This window comes from Benincasa hispida, chromosome 5, assembly GCF_027475165.1.
Source record: "Benincasa hispida cultivar pf3 chromosome 5, pf3_genome.v1.1, whole genome shotgun sequence".
In the NCBI taxonomy this organism is placed as follows: domain Eukaryota; kingdom Viridiplantae; phylum Streptophyta; class Magnoliopsida; order Cucurbitales; family Cucurbitaceae; genus Benincasa; species Benincasa hispida.
Window position 1 is genome coordinate 35970022 of NC_143482.1, and position 22542 is coordinate 35992563.

At 35.3% G+C, this 22542-nt stretch overlaps 1 protein-coding gene across 1 annotated transcript; it reads right to left on the minus strand.

The window, feature by feature from the left end:
• Positions 1 to 3275: 3275 nt before the first annotated feature.
• On the minus strand, positions 3276 to 4105 carry LOC150036077 (uncharacterized). Its single transcript, XM_090314174.1, has one exon. It carries the CDS (start codon positions 4037 to 4039, stop codon positions 3533 to 3535), a length of 507 nt encoding a protein of 168 aa, XP_090170300.1. The 5' UTR covers positions 4040 to 4105; the 3' UTR covers positions 3276 to 3532.
• Between the last annotated feature and the right edge of the window lie 18437 nt (positions 4106 to 22542).

Genomic DNA, 22542 nt, shown 5'->3' on the forward strand with positions numbered 1-22542 from the left:
CGTGGGCGAGCGTCCGCGGCGGTGGCGTGGGTGTCCGGCAAGATTGTTGGGTGTCGGCTTCGTGGAAGTGCAGCGGCCGGTCGAAGAGCTGCTCGGCTGGACGGTGGGAGTAGCAGCCGAACAGATCCGATTTAGCACGTGGATTTGCTTGCAGATCTTGTTTTGGTGGTCTGTCGGTCAGAAGCGGGTAGCACACTGTTTTGGGCTGTTTAGCAGCGGGTTGTTCTCAGTTTTCAGAGGCGACGTTGTGTGCGGGTCTCTCTCGGTATCAGTTGATATTGAAATTACAGATTGGTGATTTCGTTGATTATCTGTAATTTGTAAATTCCTTTATTGCTCATTAACAAATTAATTCAAGTTGGTTCTCAAAATGGATGTAGAGCAAACTGGTCGAACCACTATATATCTTGGCATTCTTTACTGCTTTCGATTTATTTCTGTTGATTGTTTGCGTCTGTTTGGCCATCTAAATTAGGTTCAGAAACTCTCACAGAGAGCAAGTAGTTGTGGAATTTATTAAACAAGGAAAGAAGTAGTCTCACAGATAAAGTTAACTTCTTGTCCAATATGACTTAAACGTGCATCTTAGAGATAAGATTTATGCGACATGAAACATTGAAAGGTAATTTTTTTCCTTTTGTAAGTCAAAGACGTCAATGGATACTTGTACATCACTTAGGTAAATGTTAATATTAGAAGTTAAAGTTAATCTTGATATTTTATAAGTCAGAGACATGAACGGATGATGTTTTGATTGAAGCTATAACCATTGGAGCTTTGAAGCTTTGGATCAAAGGACTTTTGGGTAAATGTTTTAAAGTTTGTTCGATTTGAGTCTTAATCAATGGTTGCACAAATTTTGAACATTGAGTTTAAGGTTTGAAGCGTGATTTACGCAAGCAAGCATGAAGATTAGCTTGCTAGTTATTGGTTCAAAATTGATGGAAGGGGTTTCTTGACAACGGATTTAGCTCTATGTGTTATGCTTGGGGCATAATTGATTTTCGACTTAATGTCAATAGATTGAATTATTACAATACTTATATGTATGTATATATATGTTTCGAAACATGTAGTGCACCATGGTCTATGTGACAAGTCTGTGTAATGAAAATGTGCATGATACGAGTCTCGGGTTATGGGATATGTACCCCCAATATGTGTGATAAGTCTATGTGACTTTGTATCATATCATCGAGTTGCAGTGATATATGTGAACCAATCTGTGTGATAATACTTCTATGTGAACTAATGCCATAACTCATGGGCTATTTTGCTATTTAAGTGTTGTGTACTGATGGTCTGTGTGACATGATTGTCTCAACACTTAAGTTTCTGCTTTATTTTATTGTGTGAGCACAATATACATGTGTTTGGCTATGTGACATGGTTATATATGGTGGAGACAAGATTGAGACACGATGCTGCTTTATGAGTCGGGAATTGATTGAGACAAGATTTTGCATTGTGATTTTTGTCTTGTCATAGATGTAGTTTTGAAATTTCTATTTTGTTTTAAATCTAATGTTTAAGGGATCCGAGTGAAATAAAATGTTATCTTTTAATATAGAGATTGTTTTTCTTCTTGTTTTTAACTTCAAAGTTAGTTAAAATTGTATGCTTTTCTAAACCGTAAATTCATAGTAACAGTCAAGGGTCGTTAAAAAATTTGGGTCCTTACAAAAAGTATGTTAAAAAATTAGGACTTGAAAAAGTACCGTTCATCCCAAATTTAAATCGAATATTATTCTTAGCATACATAAAACTAAGCTAGAAGGGACAAAGAAGAAACTAAACTAGAGATTGAGATATTTAGATGCAACAAGAGTGTTTTAGAAGGCTCAAGTTCAAATTTGAGCTAACTAGATATAAATTGAACAACAAAATCACGAAACAAGGAGTCCATCCCAATATATATGAGGAGGAAGTGTCTCAACCACAAAAATGACTTTAAGAAATTGTTGTAGCAGTTAAAGAGCCAAGAGACTCAAGGTATCTGCATCGAGATATTGTTTAAAGCATCTCTCGATGGTCTTGTGTTTGACATATTTAGACGCATACTTGAATTGTTTTAATATTTTATGAAATTAGGGTAGCATTGAGATGTTGTCACTAGCATCTTCTTTTATCTCCAAATTTATGACATGGATTAGGGAATCTTTAGTATGATTTGTTTTACCATCTCTTTTCATATTTCATACTGTATAGAATTTCACCCAGACGTGTCTAGTTAGATTTCATGTTTTTTATTCTAGTATTGGTCAGTCCAATTATAAGGCGGTGAGCATTTAGGTTTCAGTTGTCTATCCAAGCATTCTTTCTTTCATTCTATATAAGCTTTCATTAATCATTAAATTGACATCTCAGTTGAATTGATTGTTTATATACATACAAATTTCGAGATATATCGTTTTTAGTGGAAAAAGATCAACTGGCTTGTATGTGTATTTTTATAATTAGTATTATCGTAGTATTTCCATCGTTCTTCTAATTTGTTACAAATTTCGAGATATGTCTACATAGCTTGTACGATAGGACTTAGGATAAAAGAATAAAACTTGATCCGTTGTATCTATCTCTCATAATTAGTATTATCGTAGTATTTCCATCCTTCTTCTAATTTGTTACAAAGTTAATATGGAACATTATCCTGTGCAAGAATTAGTTGTAATGCTAGCTTTGTTATTATAAATTGATGTAGTATAGCTTTGTTAAACTTATTCATGGTTTTCTGAATTAGTACACTAAGTATTCTGTACTAATAATTGATTTTATTAGGTAAGTTCGATATCAGAATTGTAATTCGGCGAGACCACCTTAAATTAGGAACCCCTTAGTAAAATTTGATTCTTTTTCTATATTTTTCTTTAATTTATTTTTTTGAATTATTCTCACACTCAAAACACTCCCTATTTTATTACATTGATTCTCTTGAAATTCGACATAGTATCACTTATTCCACATGCTAGAAAAGTAAACTTAGTTTTATTTTGACTAGTATGACAATATGACCAAGTGATATCAATATTTTAATCCTTGTTTAAAATCATATTTAAAAATATCATTAATCCTTGAATAGAGGAAACAATTTCTTCCCAAAGATAATTAAAGAATAAAATAATTGTAATAAGAGTCCGACATATATATTATGATAACTAATCGATTACATATATCCTTTTAAATGGCTTGAGTTTAATCTTTTAGCTGAATTTATCAGACATAGTGATGAAGAAATTAATCTATGTTGGTTAGATTTAGCAGTGTGAACATAAATGGTAAAATAAATATTCATTCATAATATGATGTTTTATGTCTAAAAGACAACATCCTATAACCATAAAAACACAAAGACGAGAATAGAAACAACATATATCAATATCTCATACACTTACTAGAAATTATAATTATTAAAATTGAAAATAAAAGACGATAGATATCATATATAAATGTATGTTTAACTCCACTATAGTATATCAAATATGCTCGATGTGGTTGTGTGGGGTGGGATAAAGGAAAAGAAAGACTAATTCCTTTAAGGCAGAATTGGTTTTTGGATATTGGATTTCAATTTAGTAAACTTAGGAAGTTTTGGTTTAGACATATTTGGTAATTCTGGTAATTTAGGAACCTTAGGTTTAATCACTTTCGGTTGTAATTTTGGGAGCTCAATTTTTGGGAGATTTGAAACTTTAGATAGATTGGGAAAACCAAATTTAGGCATTTCTGGAACTTTATGAAATTTGGAGAAATCAAGATTAGGTACTTTTGGCAATTCAGACATCTTTGGGAGTTCAGGAATATTAGGCTTTTCCAGTAGAAGGCGAGAGAATGAAGGTAACTCAACCTTCGGTAGTGAAGGAAGCTCAGACTTTGGCAAATTGGGTATTTTTGGCTTTGAAAGCACTCCTTCTACCTTAGGTAATGGTGTCTCCAAGGGATGTCTTGCGCTCACTGTCATGATAAAAAAATCAAAGCTCGTCAACATAAAAGTACTAAGTATTAGAGGAAATGTAGAGGTTGAAAATCGATGAGTAGCCATTGGATTCGAAATCAACCAGATAAAATAAATTTGTACAAGATTATAAATTATCTATCGTGAAATGGAGTTGACTTCATTATGTAAGTCGTGATGGTCTCAATTTATAGCATGTAGAACTATTTATAGGTAAAAGGGAATAGTGGAAGAGAGCATATATCAGTTGTCAGAGAAGAAATGATTGGTAGAAAAAGTGTTGGTTCAAACTTCCCACCTAATGAATATGACTATTCAAAGTTAATTGTAACAAAAGTTAAGCTCCAACCTGTACATGCATATTTTGCTATATATTGCAAGACACCATCATATATCTTTATTCTCTAATAAGCTTTAATAATTTATTCCTTTATATGGAGATAAAAATTAACAATTGCTTGTGTGATAGTTCATATATATTTTATTTTCCCAATAAAATAATAAATTAGAATAGTTTATTTATGATTGTTAATCATTAAAGATGAGTAAAAAACATTAATTTTAAGTAATTCCCAAAGAAAGAAAAAGAAAATTAAATCTTGAATGTAACTTATCCTCAAGTAGTTTCAAATGGTAGTTTTCATGCGTAGTTGGAAAACAAATCGAAATTAGCAAGCGTGTCTGTACTTTCTTTTTCCTTCTTTTGTAGATTTAAAAAGGTAAAAGTCCAAAATATCTTGTAATATTGATATACTTTAAGTTTGTCAGTTAAGCATATTGAGTGAAGTGATATACTTGACACTGAGTAAATATAGATCATATATAATTGATATACTTCATTTTAAGTATAACATAACAAGTCAATCAAGTGGTACAAGTTGAGGTTGACACATGCAGAGGTAGAAGAAATGTTGAAGGAGGTGATTGGGAGAAAGCTTCTTTGGGATGAAGAAAGTCGTAGAAATTAATTTTTAGAAGAAAGGAGAATGAGACAGAAATTTTATTTCTGTAGACTTGATTGAGCCGTTTGAGTTTTTTTATTCTTTCTTTTTCCCTTTTTCAGCAATATTATACAATCAAATTTCAACTTATCTGGCATCGTTTCGAAGATAGAATTTTTTTATGAGCGTTTAGTTCGTTATCAACTCAAGTAAGAAGGGGCCGAAGAAATACAAGAATTTCTTCGTATATTGAAAGGAGGATGAGTAACATTGAGCAACTGAAGTTAAAAATTTGTCCTTTGTGGAGGGACCCATATGACAAATTTACGGCTTTCTTTACTACTCTCTTGCTTAGCTTTTTATTTTCTTTTGTAGGAACGTATCGTAAAAGAAAAAGAATATCAATTTTCGCGGCGAGCCCTATCATCACACCTCAAAGACCTTGCACGAAAACGATTACAGGGGAAGTTTTCTATTCCTTTATTTTTAATTTAATTTTTATTAAGCTTTCATTAGGATACATTGGGGATAACGTATCATTTTAGGTTGAGAGTGGTTGATTTGCATGTCTGACAAGTTCTTGAGCACCTGAGCTTGGACTTTGTAGTTGAGTACATTGATATGTTGATTGTTCAACATGTAATGTGATGATGATTTTCTGTGATAAGCTTTAGATAACTTGTATTTATATTATTTAGGATTCATAACAATGTATGCATGATTTTGGGCTAATTTTAAATTTTTTCTTGATTCTTTTGCATTTTTTAGCATATAGCTACTTTATTTATGTCCTTCAATGCTTATGATTGGGTTATTTGGTCAATAGGCTTGTTGTCACTCCGGAAGACCCCACTAGTTAGGGAGTCACCTTGCTTGATATTTTATAATATGAGACTTAGGGAAAAGAAAAGAAATATTTGAGCCCAAAAACAAAGAAGGCTAAAGAGTGAAAAAAATTGTTGATGAAAAATATAAATATGTAATGTATATGCGTTTTGGGGTTAAAGAGTTTTCTTTACTATGATCAGTTAGAATACCCGTGAGAAAAGATTGGGTATGGTTCTGTACAGTGAATGTGTGAAAGCTAGTACCATTTGGTAAAAAGGAATGCAAGTTTCGTAGGTGTGCTTTTAGCCACCGTAGTCAAAATTTGATTGATTTAGACTGCTTAATAATTGGTGCTTGAGCCATAGTAGGGAAAATACAAGCTTTGGGTTGAATAAAACCTTTTCGGACTGGTAAAGACCTATATAGGATTTCGTAAGCACGTGCACACATAAAGGATAAAGATTTAGTTTTAAATTCCTAATTGAAAGAAAGCATTTGGATGATTCTATATTTGTGAATACTGTCAATATCTTTAGCATTGAGATTAGAGTCAGTCACTTCACCACATGATTCATATATATTTTTTTTTAGTTGTGCTCGAGGACGAGCAAAGTTTAGGTTGGACTTGTTTGTTAGATCTCAAAAAAGCTAATTTTATGGCTTTAATCTCACCTGCTTGTTAAGTATAATGTGTTTAAATATCTATTTTTGTAGGAACTCAAGAAAATCATGCATTCCTCAACTTTTTAGCTCATTTAGGATTATTTTGGATCTATCGGGAGTAATATAGAGCCCCCAGAACTTGAAAGATGTGAATAGACCAAATTGCAACACCATAGTGGCACAATACTCGACAACGTAAGACAAAATGCATCTCAAGGTGGGAGCACCGTGACGCTCCAAACATTGACGGAGAAGACGCATACGTGCAAGATCTCTATCCCCTCCCCCTCCCGTCACACTTCGGTAGAGATCATTTTAGGGCCAAGCGCCGTGGCACCATCAGGATTTTCATAAATAGTTCTTTCTTTTAAGGTTTTCGATGGTGGAACCATGGAGATCAAAGTAAAGGTTCAAATTCTTCTTTTTCCTCTGTTTTTCTAGCATTGTTAGGTAAGATTTTAACATTCTTTTGGGTTGTAACTAAAGATTGGATGCTCCCCTCTCCTTCTTATCCATAATATATGGAGGTCAGTAATTTTCTTATACATTTCTTTAATTGTTCATCTAGCTTAAAATCACAAAAGTACCATTGGTTAATCATATATGCTAGGAATATAGGTTATCCATAAACCTAAAATGAATGGATTAATTAGTTTGAAAGATAATTTGTTTAATTAGTTAGACTACCTAATTAATTAACCATACAATGGAACCCTTAATCTTAATGTAAAGGAATGAAATATCATGCAATGGAAGACTTTAGAATCAATAAGTACTTAAAATACATTTAATTTAAGTTATAAACATGTTGTTCATATAATATTCAGAAGAGGGTTTGAAACACATATTACCTTTGAAGTTTTCCTTCACAAATTCAGTCGAAATCCACCAAGATAGAGCTTGACACTTCAAGAGAACTACCACCGAGATCTTCTCTACTATGCTCAAGCTAGAACGTGTGGTGGAAACACTTAAATCAAGTTGAATCGATGAAGGACAAGTGAAGGATGTATAGGGTTTTTCAGCTTTTTACTTCAGCAAGTAAAAGTAAGAATGTTTAATGATCTTCATGCATGGAGCTTCTATATATAGGTAAAATTCATGCAAATATACAGGGTTGCTTGGAAGGCAACTCTTCCTTAAAGATCATCACAAATTCAATTGGATTTTGGTGATATTCTATCAAATGTAGTTAGTGGATTTTTCCCAAAAATTGAAAAACCCATTAACTTAATATGATTTCGAAAATAATTTTATTTAATTATTTAAATTACTTTTATGAAATTAATTCAAAAAACATAATTTAAATAAAACTAATTTTGATTACTTTTTAGTTAAAATAATATTAATTTAATATCTAAATATTAAATTAATAAAATATCAAATTCACCAATAAATCAATTTTATATTTAAATCATAAGTAAAAATTAAATAATTTTCCAATTTCGTTTAATTTCGATTAAAATAAATGTTTTTAATTGTATCATATACAATCAATCTAGAACCCTAAAAATGACTTTGAACATTTCAAATTCATAATCCTAATTTCATACATCAATACTCAATTATTTATTCTAATTTAATGAGCTAGTAAAAGGACCTAATGGACCTACAGACCATTAGCTCCAATTATTTGTACTTAATTCGTTTAAAACTCTTTAATCAAATTAATTACTATTCATTAACTATCAAGACACACCACTATAGCTCGATAGTTGCACTCTTCTCACTGTAGATATATTTCTATCCATATAAGCCATAGTCAGTAAGTCGATCCTTCACAGGTTGTTCGTAATTATAGCTGGGTCAAAATTACCGTTTTACCGTTGTAAATACATCTTATTCCTTAAGTTCCCACTGACCCTCCAATGAACAATTTGATTCATAATACTACTTATGAATCATATCCTTTTCTACCATGAGAAGGCGAGGCCCCAATTGTTCAAGACCTAGAATCAGCACTTAAGAGAACAACCTATCTGCTAACCTTAAAATGGGTAGGAGTGAATCCATCTCGTAGGGCTATGTCCCCAGCTATCCATCCGGTCTTATCCCCAAAATTGAAGGCTTATTGAGTATTGCTATTTGACTACTCTCACCCATGCATATCAAATGATAATCCCAAATAAACAGGCGTTCATAGCTAGCTCAGGATTAAGATCAAGTTATCCTAGGTTACTTAAGTATGAAATACTCAGTTTTAACAGTAAACGGTCATTATAAAGAAAAGTAACTATTTTGTGGTCCAGTCTATATGCAAATTCATTGCATAGGATGCTCCCACTCACATGTCTCTACATGAATGATCTGTGGATCACGTCATCTATATTACCTATACAAAATGTGTCGCATCCAATAGGGTTATCAAGATGAGATACCCAATTGAATCCATATACTTATAGACCATTTAGGCTATATACTATTAACTTGATCCTGCTTATGTCACCACATAAAGTTAAAGTATTCATACTATAGTCATGGATATGTTTATTTGATTTTCATAATAGAATGCAAAATCAAAAACTTTATTGAATAAGATACTCAATAATATTTTATTGATAAATAGAATGTTTAATATAAAATTTACAAACTGCGAGTTCTAGGACATTCCCAACATAATGTACATGTTCTTCGTCTTAGATGGACACTTTCGAACCCAATATGACTTAAGCATGAAGTTTAATTAGGGCTTAGGCTTTAATTTATAGTTAGGGCACTTCCTTGGTTTAATCAATTGATTTGGCTACCTGTAGCGTTGAAGAGTTTGGTTAGGCTGAATAAGTCGTTGTGTATCCATGAATCGAATGCATATTTAATCAATAGAAATAGATGATCGAAATTGCATAGGAAACCCTCTTGCTCTCGAAACTAGATTTTCCTATCTTTGTTACATTTACATGCTTGCTTTTATTTTGATGCATTATCACTTTATCCACATGCAACCCCTCGCCCCCACCACCCCCACCCTTAGTTTACCTCGATAACTAGGAAATTAACTTAATGAAATTTATACTAGCGCTTCCCTGCAGATTGATCTAAACTTGCCACTGTTGCTATTTGTGTAGTAGTTGTACAGTTCGGTATTTATAAATTCATTTGATTAGAGGTTTGCATGCGACTGTAAATCTCTACTATCAGTAATTTTCAACCGCAATCAGATTGAGAATCCTCCACGCCTCAAATAGATGAAACGATTTGATTAAAGATTTTGAGGTGGACCCCACAACTCATTGCGACTACCAAATGCACGTAAATTAAAAACAAAAGCAATCAATTAGGACATTCTTTTTAAATTACCATGGATGGATTACCTTTCACTTAGGGTAAACATGACATTAATTTAATCATTTTATGGTTACTTTACGATATAATGAGAATTTTGGGAAAGAGAGTGTGTCAAGAGACTGAAGCGTTATTGGGCTTTAACTTAGTCAAAGCTAAGGTTTGACCAATGTAATTTAATTTTTTAAAAAAAGAAGGTAGAATTTTTATAGGAAAATTTTCACAGATACAAAAAATGTCAAACTATTTACAGAAAAATTAAAAAAAAAAAAAAACACCGATGGACATTGGTAAACTTCTATCAACATCCATCGGTGATAGACTTCTATCAGTTTCTATCAGTGATAGATTTCTATTAGTGTCAAACAAGACTTCTATCAGTTTTTATCAGTGACGGATTCTTATTAATTTCTATTATTGATAGACACTGTTAGACTTCTAAATGCCTCTATCGGCCTCTGTCAAAAAAGATCAAAATTTTGCTATTTTGTGTAAATTGCTTCCCTTATTTTTCTATTTTTGAAAATCTCTCATTTTCTTATGTGTAGTTGCAACTCCTCCCCTTCCCACATATTCTTCTTCTTCTTTGCGTAAGCTATCAACGCCACACACCATTAGCCTCCAGCCGCTGGCCCTTGACCATCGGTCCCTACCATTAGTCGCCGTCGTTGGCAATGCCACCACTATCAAATCGACGTTTGCCGACAATCGTTGCTGCCTATGGTGAGTCCAACGATGATCTCTCTCTAAGTTGTTCAAGCTTCTGGTATCCAAACACCGTCGCCACTTTTTGTGTCGCAACTCACCACTGCCACCTTAGCTCACCGCCAATCGTGGATGTCACTGATTTGATGATTCGTGGTGAGTAAAACATAGTATGTTTTTAGTTTGTGTTAAATGAGTTTTTGTGTGATTTTAAGGTTGGATTCATAACTAATCAGTGGTTAAAGCTACTATCTTATGGGTTTGAGGTTAGTTTTGGGTGTCGTTTGTGGGTGTTTTAGTGTAAATTTTATTGGTTTGTCGAAGAAGATGTTCCTCCAACAAATTTGGTGTCTGTGTGCATGGATTCATTGATGCAAAGAAAGAAGTTGGTGTTCTTCCTCCTTCGACAAAAAGAAGGTGTTTGGGAGGCTATTAATTTGTTGAAATAAAAGGGAAAGAGAAGGTGAATACTTCGTCTCTCACATTGATTGAACTTGTTAGGTTTGGAGTTGAAGTTATTACCGAGAAAGAAAAATCCTTACCTTGTTATTCATCTAGCCACATGCATGGGTTTATTTCCTTACCAAGGAACCCTAAAGATACCGTTGATTCGTCTATTGATGTTTAAATTTAAATTAGGGTTCCTAAGAGTAGGTGTGTTGTTGATAATAATCATGTTTCTAGTTCTTGCAATGCTTAATCTAGTTTATCTGAATCTAGTGTGCTTGTTGAAGAAAATGTTGTTGTTCCTTGTACTTTTGAGATAGAAAAAGAATGTTTGCATGTATATGAAGAGAATGCTTTACAAGATCTTATTGATAGAGCGATTTTTGAAACGATAGCTTCTATATCCACACTTCCTGTAATTAATGCTTCTGAGAATCTCATTGAGAATGTTGAACTTGATGTTTCTCATGAAATCGTACAACCTATTGAGGAGGGTGTTAATGCTCCTCTTGAGGTGGTTGCATTGATTAACCAAGGAAATGTGAATGATGATGTGGTTGATGACCCAATGACTTTTGAAAATGTTGAGTGTTTGAAATATGTTGTCCGGTCTAATGTTGTCCACGAATCTAGTGATTTAAATGCTAAGAAAAATGTGACTATTAACAGTATTGATGGTGCATCATTTGAGATATCTGAGTCTGTATAACGACCCATGTTTAGGAGGGGTACGTGAATGAATCGAGACTACATCCAAATGATAGAGATCTTAAGGACATGAAAGTATGGTTGAGAAAGTCTTAAAAGAATTGAAGTCCATACCAATACTAAGAAAGTGCACCTTCCTTGTCAGTGGCTCAATCATAGGAATTCCAAAGTTAAGTGTGTTAAGCTTAGAGCAATTCTATGTTGGGTGACCTCTTGGAAATTTTCCTAGGATGTATATGAGTGAGGACAAAGCATGTTGAAAGAACTAGTTTCGATTATAGGGATAGTCTTTCTGAGCCATTGTTGATGGTATCAGAGTCCTTTGTAACTTGACACGTTATTCTCTTGTGCTTCCAAGACTGAAGACTAAGATGCTTTTTCCTCACTCAAATGCATCCTAGGAAAATTTCCAAGAGGTCACCCAACATGGGATTGCTTCCAAGCTAAGCATGCTTAACTTTGGAGTTCCTATGATTGAGCCACCGATAAGGAAGGTGTAGCTTCTTCGTATAGGTATGGAATTCAATTCTTTTAAGCCTTTCTCAACCATTCCTTCATGTCCTTAGGATCCCTGGGTCGTTAAGTTCATCTGATGATGGTAAGCCTGTTCCAAATCATTGTTACTAGTGATGGAACACGAGACACACGCAGCGGAAAAAGGACATAATTACACTCTAATTGCTTTTAATTAAAAGGAAATTAGCATGCAATTTGAAGGAAAAACAGTAAATTAAAATTACCTTTGAAGCTCCCGAAAACCTCTTTTCCTCGCTGAATCTTGACCCGAACTCTTCTGAACCACCACTAGAGTTGACCTACTATCCTCTGGACTCAGAACTGGGTTGTGGGACCCGATGGATGAAGAAAATCGAGAGAGAGAAAGAGATGGAAAAGAAATGGAATTTCTTTTGGTTTGGGTTTTTCTCTTTTTTTTTTTTTTTTTTACAGCCCAATTTAGGAAAAAAAAAATTTGAAAACATGGCCAAAAAACTTTAATCCAAATTCAAAAGCCCATTTTATAGAAAAAAACCATGCAACATTTGCATGAAACAAATCTATAAAAATCCAACACCTAGAATCCACTATCTAATGAACAATTGGTTTAAGGTCCAACCTATAAACCAAACCCCTCTCGGGCCAAGGAGAGGGTGGGGCACCTTGTTCAAGACCTGGATTTAGTACTAAAGGGAACAACCTATCTACTATCCCTATAACGAGTAGGAGTGAATTCCGTCTTACACCCTATGTTCCCAGCTATCCACCTGATCTTACCCCTGAAATGGGAGGCTTATTAGGCCAACGATGATGAGCTACCCTCACCTATGCAGATCTAAGGATAATTCCAAGTGAACAGAAGTTCATAGTTAGCTCAGGATTAAGATTAAGTTACCGAGGTCGTCAATTAATGAAATAGTCAGTTTTATACATAAAACGATATTTAGAACGTAAAAAGTGACTATTACATGGTTTAGTCTTATGTAAACTCATTGCATATGATGACCCCACTCACATATCTCTATATGAATGATTTAGGATCACATCGTTTGTACTAACTACAAATTGGGCCGCATCCATAGTGACCTCAGAATAAGGCGCCCAACCTTATTCATATACTATAAACCATTTTGGTTATATATTTGAACTTGATCCCACATTTATGTCACAACATAAAGTTCAAATTACATTAAATAGCCTCAGGACCATAGTTTATTGGATTCAAGATTATAATTTCAATAACAACTTTATCGAAAAATAAAATAGAATATGTTTATTAATTTACAAACTAAGAGTTTTAGGACATAAAATCCAACAACTAGACCTCAATTAACTCCAAAGGAAATAAAGTTGGTCCTTCTAGACCTACTACATCAAATGTATCATTTGTTCCATTCGATGGTGTTTCTTTTCACTAAGGTAGGGGCTAGTATGTGGAAATTTGTGGTTAAGAGGAACATTGTGGATTAAAAGGAACATAATATAGTTGGTCTAATTTTGGGACCATTATACCATTAAATTGTGAGAGAATTTATTGTCAATCTTTCTCTAGAGTTTGACAATCCTAATGACCCTGATTTTCATAAAGTTCATTTACGAAGGCATCAATTCATCTTTACTATTGATCTCATTAACAAATATCTCAACAGAACTGTTCCTGTTGATGTTTCTAAAAAGCGACCATTAGTGAGAGAGTTGACATTTGAATTGATCAATGGGGCAAGGTCATCTTGGCCTAAGAAGGTCAATTGTCCACTTCCATTTTGAGTACTAACTATGATGTGCTTGGATTGGGATCTTCGACTGGTGTTCTTCCTCTCACAAATCAGGTTTTTTTGTTTCTCTCGCTACATTGTTATATCAGATTGGGACTAGGGCTCGTTTCAACCATGAAAATTTTGTACCTGATCAGATCAAACGCCACATTGGATCTCAAGACTTGAAATTACCTTTCTTCTATCCTTGTTTAACTTGTGGAGTTTTGCTTGCTCAGAAACCATTTTTGATCAATGCTAGGGAACCTATTGGTCCTACTCCTGTTCTCATTTCAATTAATCCCAAACTTTACAAAATTATCATGTGCTAGATCTAGTTGCTTCTTCCATTATGTTGATGGTCTTAGTCAAGCCTTGGTTGAATCTTCTTTTGGAAGTCGAGTTTTCATCATATTTCAAATGAATCCAACGATTTTTATGCTCAGATTTAGAGGCTTCATGAGCGAAAAACGACTGTAGAAGGGATGTTATAGACGATGCGTGTAACATTGGCCAAGTTTGTTGGGGCGTCTTCCTCTCAACCACAAAACTGTTTTTTTTAAGAAACAAATAGGGACATTTTGTGGTGATGGTGTTGTGTTGGAGATCAGAGGAAAACTGCTTGTCTAAGCTTGTTCTATTTTGGTTCTTGATTTTAGATGAATCCAGTGTTGGTTCTTTTTTTCTTTTTGGGGTAATTTTTGATTTTTTGTTTGGTTGCCCGAATGACTTTATTTCTATTTTTTATGTTGTAAAGACTTTTACATCTTCAGTTGTTACTGATAATGTCTCAACTTTATTTTTTACATTCATTATTTTGATGGCTGGTTCTTTCATATTCTACCTTAAAAAAATATCAGGCAAGGGGGAGTTTGTTGGAGATTTGCTGATCGTCTCTATATTTTCTAACACAACTTTTGGTGGTTTTTGTATTTTTAGAAAATAATGTTTTAACATTTTCCTCAACATGTTTGTTTACTACAAATTTTGTTATTTTTCTAATCTGGAATTTATATGCAGAATATTATTTTATTTCCAAATTATGAAAATCTCTAGAAATATATTGATTGATATTTTTCTTTTTATAGTGCATCTTATCTTTTTAAAAAAGGAAAACATTTTAAGGACATTCTTTCTTTAATTGGCCTCTGTCTTTTTAAAGCAAATTCTAATCTTCTTTTTGCAAACAAGAGCGTAGCTCAACTAGCATAAATTCATACTATCAACCTCATGCTTTGAGTTTTGATTTCCCCACCCGACACTTTATTTACAATACCTCTTAAAAAAAAAAATCTAATCTTCTTCCAGGGTTGCCACATTTGTTGATTATCAGAAGAGTGTAATTATTTGTGATTAAATATTGCTACATTCTGATTTGTCTTGGCAACAGATTTGTTATTGACGGTCGTTTTCTGCATCGTGGGTTTTGTCAATCTTTGCCCACTTTATTTCTCTGTGCATATCCTTTCTATAAATAATTCAAATAACTTGAAGATACTACTTGTCTTGGGGGGGGGGGGGGGACGGGGGGGACTAAGGCATAGTTGAAGAGAATGGATTCTCGGTCTTAGAGGGAGCCTAATACTTCATACTCGAGACGGATTTCTCCACTTTAGAAAGAACCTAAGATTCATCATTGAGTTCACTAAGTTGCAAGGAAGATAATTAAATGGAGAACAGTATCACACATTATTGAAAGTTGAAGTATTCAATACTAATATTATCACACTTTAGGGAGCCTATTTCAATTGAGAGGGCGTCTCACAACTAGGGGGAGTCTAGGTGACTCGTGAGTTCAGCTTTACGTGAGTTACCTTTTAAAAAATGGATGAGTTTGTGCTTTTGCCCACAGTCATTTATCTATACTATAAATTTTAATAAATAAAAAACAATTAAAATTTCAATTTATCAAAGTAACTTTTAATTGATATATTGTTTTATCGAGATCAAATTTAAATTGCGATGTGATTTTCTTGTTCCCAAATGGACTTCTTCAGTTCTTAGAGGTTTACGCTCTACTCCGAGTCAAGACCTGCCTGATTTGGATTTGCACACATAGGATAAATGCCTCAATAGCATGTAGTAGTCAGAGTATTACAAATAATCACGTTGTAATTGATTAACATTTTAATATTAGTGGATTATCTTTCTTAGGCACACTGCCCCATAGATGTAGGTGGTTTATCACCAAACTGAGTCACAAATTCTTGTGTGCTTTTACTTGTTTTCTTGTTGTTGGTATTTTGTTGTTACAGTACATGTCAGTGCTTCCATTTAACATTCGTATTTCGAGTGACAAGTCATCCTATTGCGTTTTTCATTTATTGTAGTAGTTAAAGAGCCAAGAGACCCAAGGTGACTACGTCAAAATATTGCTTATAGCATCTCTTGACAATCCTGAGTTTGACGAATTTAGACCCACACTTTGATTGTTTTAGTATTTTATGAAATTAGGAAAGCATTGAAATGTTGTCACTAGCATGTTGGCAGTAATGTAGGTTTTTCTTTATACATATAATTTATTTTCTCTCCAAATTTATGCCATCGATTCGGGAATATGTAGCACGATTTCTTGAGAATTTTATGATTTTTTTTCTTCCACTTTTCATATTTCATATTGTGTAACAAAATCATTTGTGTATAGAATTTCACCATGTTGTGTCCAGTTAGAATTTGTATTTCTGATTCAAGGATTGGCCAATCAAATTGTAAGGCGGTTGACATTTAAGTTTCAGTTGTTTAAGTATTCTTTTGCTCTTGCATTCATTTTATATAAGCTTTAGTTGAATTAATTGCTTGTATATATATAAATTTTGAGATATATTTATCTTTAGTGGAAAAAGATCAATTGGCTCGTGTGTGTGTTTTTATGGCTTCATGACTACATTGCTTGTATGATAGAATTTAGGATAAAAGAAAAAAAAATGAAGTATTATCATGCGCAAGAATTAGTTGCAATGCTAGCTTTGTTATAATTAATAGACTTACGGGAGTTAAACTTATTCCTGAGTTTTTTGAGTTAGTTGGCTGAGTTCTTTGTAATAATAATTGATTTTATTTGATAAACTCTATATGAGAATTGTCATTTGACGAGACCAACATAAATTGGGAATCTCCGAGTAAAATTTGATTATTTTTTTGTATTTTTCTGTATTTTTCTTTCATTTCTTTTTCTTAATTATTCTTACAATCAAAACCCTTCCTATTTGATCATATTGATTTTATTTGTTTGGGCTAGTATCATAATATGACCAAGTGATATCGACATCTTAATCTTTGTTTAAAATCATATTTACAAATATTATTAATCTTTGAATAGAGGAAATAATTTCTTCGTAAATATGATTAATGAATGAAATAATTGCGCTAAGAGTGCGACAAATACATTACGATAACTAATCTATCACATATATATCTTTTTAAATGGCTTGGATTTTATTTTTAAGTTGAATTTGTGACATCTTAAATTTTTAGGTAATTTCTGTTGAAACATCTTGGATTATTTGTGTTATATTTTGAATTTAAGAGAATTAATTGAATTGTTGTGTTAAGGTAGATTGACTTAAATTTACGGTGGTAGTAGATTTAGTAATATTGGAGAAGATTTAGAAAAAGAATGTGTGATGCTTTCATCTGTATGCTCGCATGTTTGACAAGTCAAATCGGATAGCTCATGTTGCTGCCAGCTCTTGATACCGGCTGACATCCACAATTGATTCCATCCAGTTGTAGCAGCATGCCTCTGCGGGAGCCACGAAGTCACCACCATTACTGGCCAACCGCCCCGCGTTCTAGATTTGCTCAATCCCGATGCCGGAGTCGTGAGTCACTAATTCAGTGTCTTATTCTCTCCTTCCTCTCTCAACTGCGTCGCCAAGCCGTTCCTACGTTTGTTGTTTCGATCCAGTCGAATAGTTTGTTGCTGTTAAGGATATTAAGGATGTCAACACATAAAGTCTTACCTATCTATCAAAAGAATAGGACTTACTAAAGGAATAGGTTGGTCACAACCAAATCTCTAACCATTTGTATTTGTTGAGTTATTTTTGCATTCCCAAATTAGGGATTCCATATTGTATAAATACCTCACCTATGTACATTTCAAATACAAGAAATCATATAGGAAAACTTGGCTTGCCACTGTCGTTTGCTACCTATCGTCTACTTGATTGAGCTATCATTTACCTTGTCTAAGTTCTACCATCCGCAGCATGAGTCAACTCATATCCTTCAACCTCTCTTTTTTAACTTGGTATCAGAGCACATAATGACCAACATCAATCAAGAAAACCTGGGAGCCACCCTCGGCACAGCCAACTTTAGCGGCCCACCTTTAAACCAACTCCTCAATCAGATAACCTCCATAAAACTTGATCGAAGTAATTTCCTCCTATGGAAAAACTTAGAGCTTTCAATCCTTCAGAGTTATCGACTCGAAGGACACCTAAACGGACAAAATGTTTGTCCCCCAATGTTTCTGCAACCTACAGTCGGTGAGAGCATACTGATTGGATCGACTGGAGCAGGAGCTGCTCCACGCAGCACGGAAGGATGTTCTGGCAGTGGTGCTTCCAACTCATCGACGGCACTTGAGGTAAATTCTCAATATGAAGCGTGGATGGCTGTAGATCAACTTCTCCTCGGTTGGTTATATAACTCAATGACACCAGAGGTTGCCATTCAACTGATGGGATGTGAATGTGTAAAGGATCTATGGACCAGAATTCAACAACTCTTTGATGTTCAGTCTCGAGCTGAAGAATATTATCTGAGACATGTGTTTCAAACAACCAGAAAAGGTAATTTGAAAATGGAGGAGTACCTTTGAACTATGAAAATGAATGCTGACAATCTCGAGCAAGCTGGTAGTCCTATGCCACCAAGAGCTCTTGTTTCACAGGTACTACTAGGACTTGAGGAAGAATACAATACCATTGTGGCCACGATCCAAGGGACAGCGTCATGGCTTGATATGCAGTCAGAACTTCTCCTGTATTAAAGGAGATTGGAACATCAGACAAACCAAAAGATGACAGTAGGCTTCAACAAAGTCAGTAATGCATCAGTGAATATGACAAACACTAGACATGTCAACCAAAACAACAAGTCCTATAGCAACAATCAGTCTACTAGGGGAGGACAACGATGTGGTGGTGGCCAATGTCATAGGTCGAGGCAGGGGAAGAAACAACAACAAACCTGTGTGTCGAGTCTATGGGAAGGTGGGACATATAGCATTCTACTACTTCAACAGGTATAATAGAGATTTTGTTCCCAATTCTCCTCAAAACAAGGGATAACCTTTCCCCAACAATCAGACCAAAAACACACAACCTCACCCAACAGCCCTAGCCAATGTTTATGGGAGTAATCCCTTTCTGACAAGATAAGAAAACATGACTGATGCAAATTGGTATGCTGATAGTGGTGCCTCAAATCATGTGACCTCATACTTCAACAATCTTGGCAATTCGACTGAATACTAAGGTACTGAAGCAGTCACTGTAGCTAATGGTAATACTTTAGAAATTACTCATGTTGGAACTGCATGTCTGTCTAGTGATGCCTGTAATTTGAAACTAAATGATATGTTATGTGTGCCTACCATAGCAAAAAATTTGGTCAATATATCTAAGCTAACAAAAGACAATAACGTGTTTATTGAATTTCACAAGGATTACTGTCTTGTTAAGGACAAGGGTATGAGATAAATAATAATGAAGGGAATGCTTAAAGATGGACTGTATCAGTTAGAGGGTGCGGAAATCAACTCGAAGTCAATAGGAAACGGGGTACCATCGCAACCAGTGCACAAGAATAAAGATCTGTCTGCTCTAAGCATATCTTCGAAGCATACGGTGTCTAAGATTACATGGCATAGAAGGCTTGGACATCCTTCGTAAAAAACACTAGATTTTATTATCAAAAGTTGTAATCTCCCTATGTTATCTAATGAAAAGCTTAACTTTTGTGATTCTTGTAGCTATGGAAAATTGCATTCTTTAGTCTTCCCTAACTCTAACTCAAGAGAATCTGTAACCTTTGATCTTATACACACTGATTTGTGTGGTCCAACTCCTCTCTTGTCAACATATGGGTACAAATATTATTATATCTTTATTGATGATCACAGCAGGTACACATGGATCTATCCTCTCAGGTCAAAAAGTGATACACTGGCAGCTTTTCAACACTTTCTCACCATGGTACAAACTCAGTTAATATACTGATCAAGTTCTTACAGTCGGATAATGGCGAAGAATTTGTCAAGATACACAAAGTCTGTCATCAGCTTGGCATTGCTTCCAGATACACTTGTCCATGTACGTCAGCACAAAATGGAAGGGCTGAGAGGAAGCACAGACACATAGTTGAGACGGGCTAACCCTACTAGTACAAGCACATCTTCTCTTAAATCATTGGTGGGATGCATTCTTATACTACAATATGCTGATTAATGGCCTTCCTACCCCTATCCTAAATCGACAATCTCCAATGGAAGTGATGTTAAAAAAGAAGCTTAGGTTCGAGGAGCTTCGAATATTTGGGTGTGCATGTTTCCCCTGCTTGAGACCGTACAATGAACATGTACGTCCACCCGATTTTCTGGCTACCCTTCAGTCAGATCACACCGCACCAGTGACTCCATGCCCTCTACGTCCACAACCTCACTCTTACCAACTGTCATAACAACCCACACCCAATCACCAACTAATACCTCTACAGACAGCCCAGCCTACCCACATCCTTCCTTTGTTCGTCTACCCACCAGTTGTTTACCCAGCGATCGCTCACCCAACGATCATTCACCTACTGATAATTACCCGGTGATCATTTACCTACCACCCACTTACCCACTGATCGTATAACCACTGATCGTGTACCCTCCGATTGTTTCCACCTCACTCACCATCGCCTATCGCCCAACCCACCGATAGTTCACTTTCATCGTCCCCTACCCAATCTTCACCTGATACTATCCCACACCTTGTGCCCATGTCTACTCATCCCATGATTACTCGAAGAAAGGCAGGCATCTTCAAACCCAAAATACTGTCCTCCAAAACCCAAAAAGACTGGTCCCTAACCGAACCTACCCGAGTCAGTGATGCGCTCAAAACCACATAGTGGAACAAAGCAATGAGTGGTGAATTTCAAGCATTAATGAAGAATCAGACCTAGACTTTGGTTCCTCCATCACCGTTAATGAACGTTGTTGGAAATAAATGGGTATTCAGAATCAAACAGAGTTCTAATGGCTCCATTCTACGTTACAAGGCACGCCTCGTAGCAAAAGGCTTCCATCAAAACCCGGACATCAATTTCTTTGAGACATATATTCCAGTGGTCAAGGCACCTACCATCCAGATCGTCATTAGCCTTGCGGTATCCAAAGGGTGGCAGCTGAGACAGTTAGATTTCAATAACGCCTTCCTTAATGAAGTCCTCGATAAAGAAGTTTACATGCGCCAACCACAGGGATTTGTTGATCCTCAACTACCAAATCATGTATGTCGCTTACACAAGGCCATATATGGCCTCAACAAAGCGCCAAGGGCCTGAAACAACACACTAAAAATAGCACTATGTAGCCGAGGCTTTTAGAATGCTACGTTTGATACATCTCTCTTCCTATATCGGAGCACTTTTGCCTTGATACTCTTACTAGTATATGTTGGTGATATAATTATCACCGGTACTGATCAGCAGGCAATCAACAAGCTTGTAATAGCCTTGGACTCCAAGTTTGCTCTAAAAGATCTTGGCCAACTCCATTACTTCCTTGGAGTCCAACTGCACATTGTCCCCAATGGAGTTCTACTAAATCAAGAAAAGTATATCAAGGACCTACTTCACTGCCTTGACCTTAGAGATCGAAAATCGGCACCCTCTCCAAGTGTTCTAAACAAGCAACTCTCTATCTCCGATGGCACTCCTCTTGAAAATCCACATATCTATCGGAGCACGATTGGTGCCCTATAGTACTTAACCACCACGAGACCTGACATTACATATGCGGTTAATCATCTAAGCCAATACTTACAGAACCCTACGAACGTTCACTGGCAAGCAGTGAAGAGAGTTCTAAGATATGTCCATAGCACTCGACATTTTGGCCTCTATATTCAACATGGGTCCGACCTCTCTGTTTCGGCCTTCTCCGATGCCGATTGGGCAGCCAACATAGACGATCGAAAATTAATTGCTGCTTATTGCATCTTCTTTAGAGGTAATCTTGTCTCCTGGTCCTCCAAGAAACAATCCGTTGTCGCCCGGTTCAGCATAGAGTCTGAATATAGAGTGCTCGCTCATGCCTCTACAAAAATCCTCTAGGTGCAACAACTACTGTCTGAGATTGGTGTCAAACATAAGTCGGCTCAAGTTCTGTGGTGTGACAACCTCAGCGCCGGTGCTCTAGCTGTCAATCCGGTGTTTCATGCGTCGACCAAGCACATTGAGATCGACATTCACTTCGTTTGTGGTCAAGTCCTTCGTGGTCAACTTGATGTTCGTTATGTCCCATCCTTCGACCAAATCGCTGACTGTCTCACCAAGCCCTTAACACACTCACAGTTCTTCCACCTTCAATCCAAACTTGGTATAGTAGAACTACCCTCTCGTTTGAGGAGGGATGTTAAGGATATTAAAGATGCCAACACATAAAGTCTTGCCTATCTACCTAAAGAATAGGACTTATCAAAGGATTAGGTTGGTCACAACAAAATCTCTAACTATTTGTATTTGTTGAGTTATTTTTGCATTACCA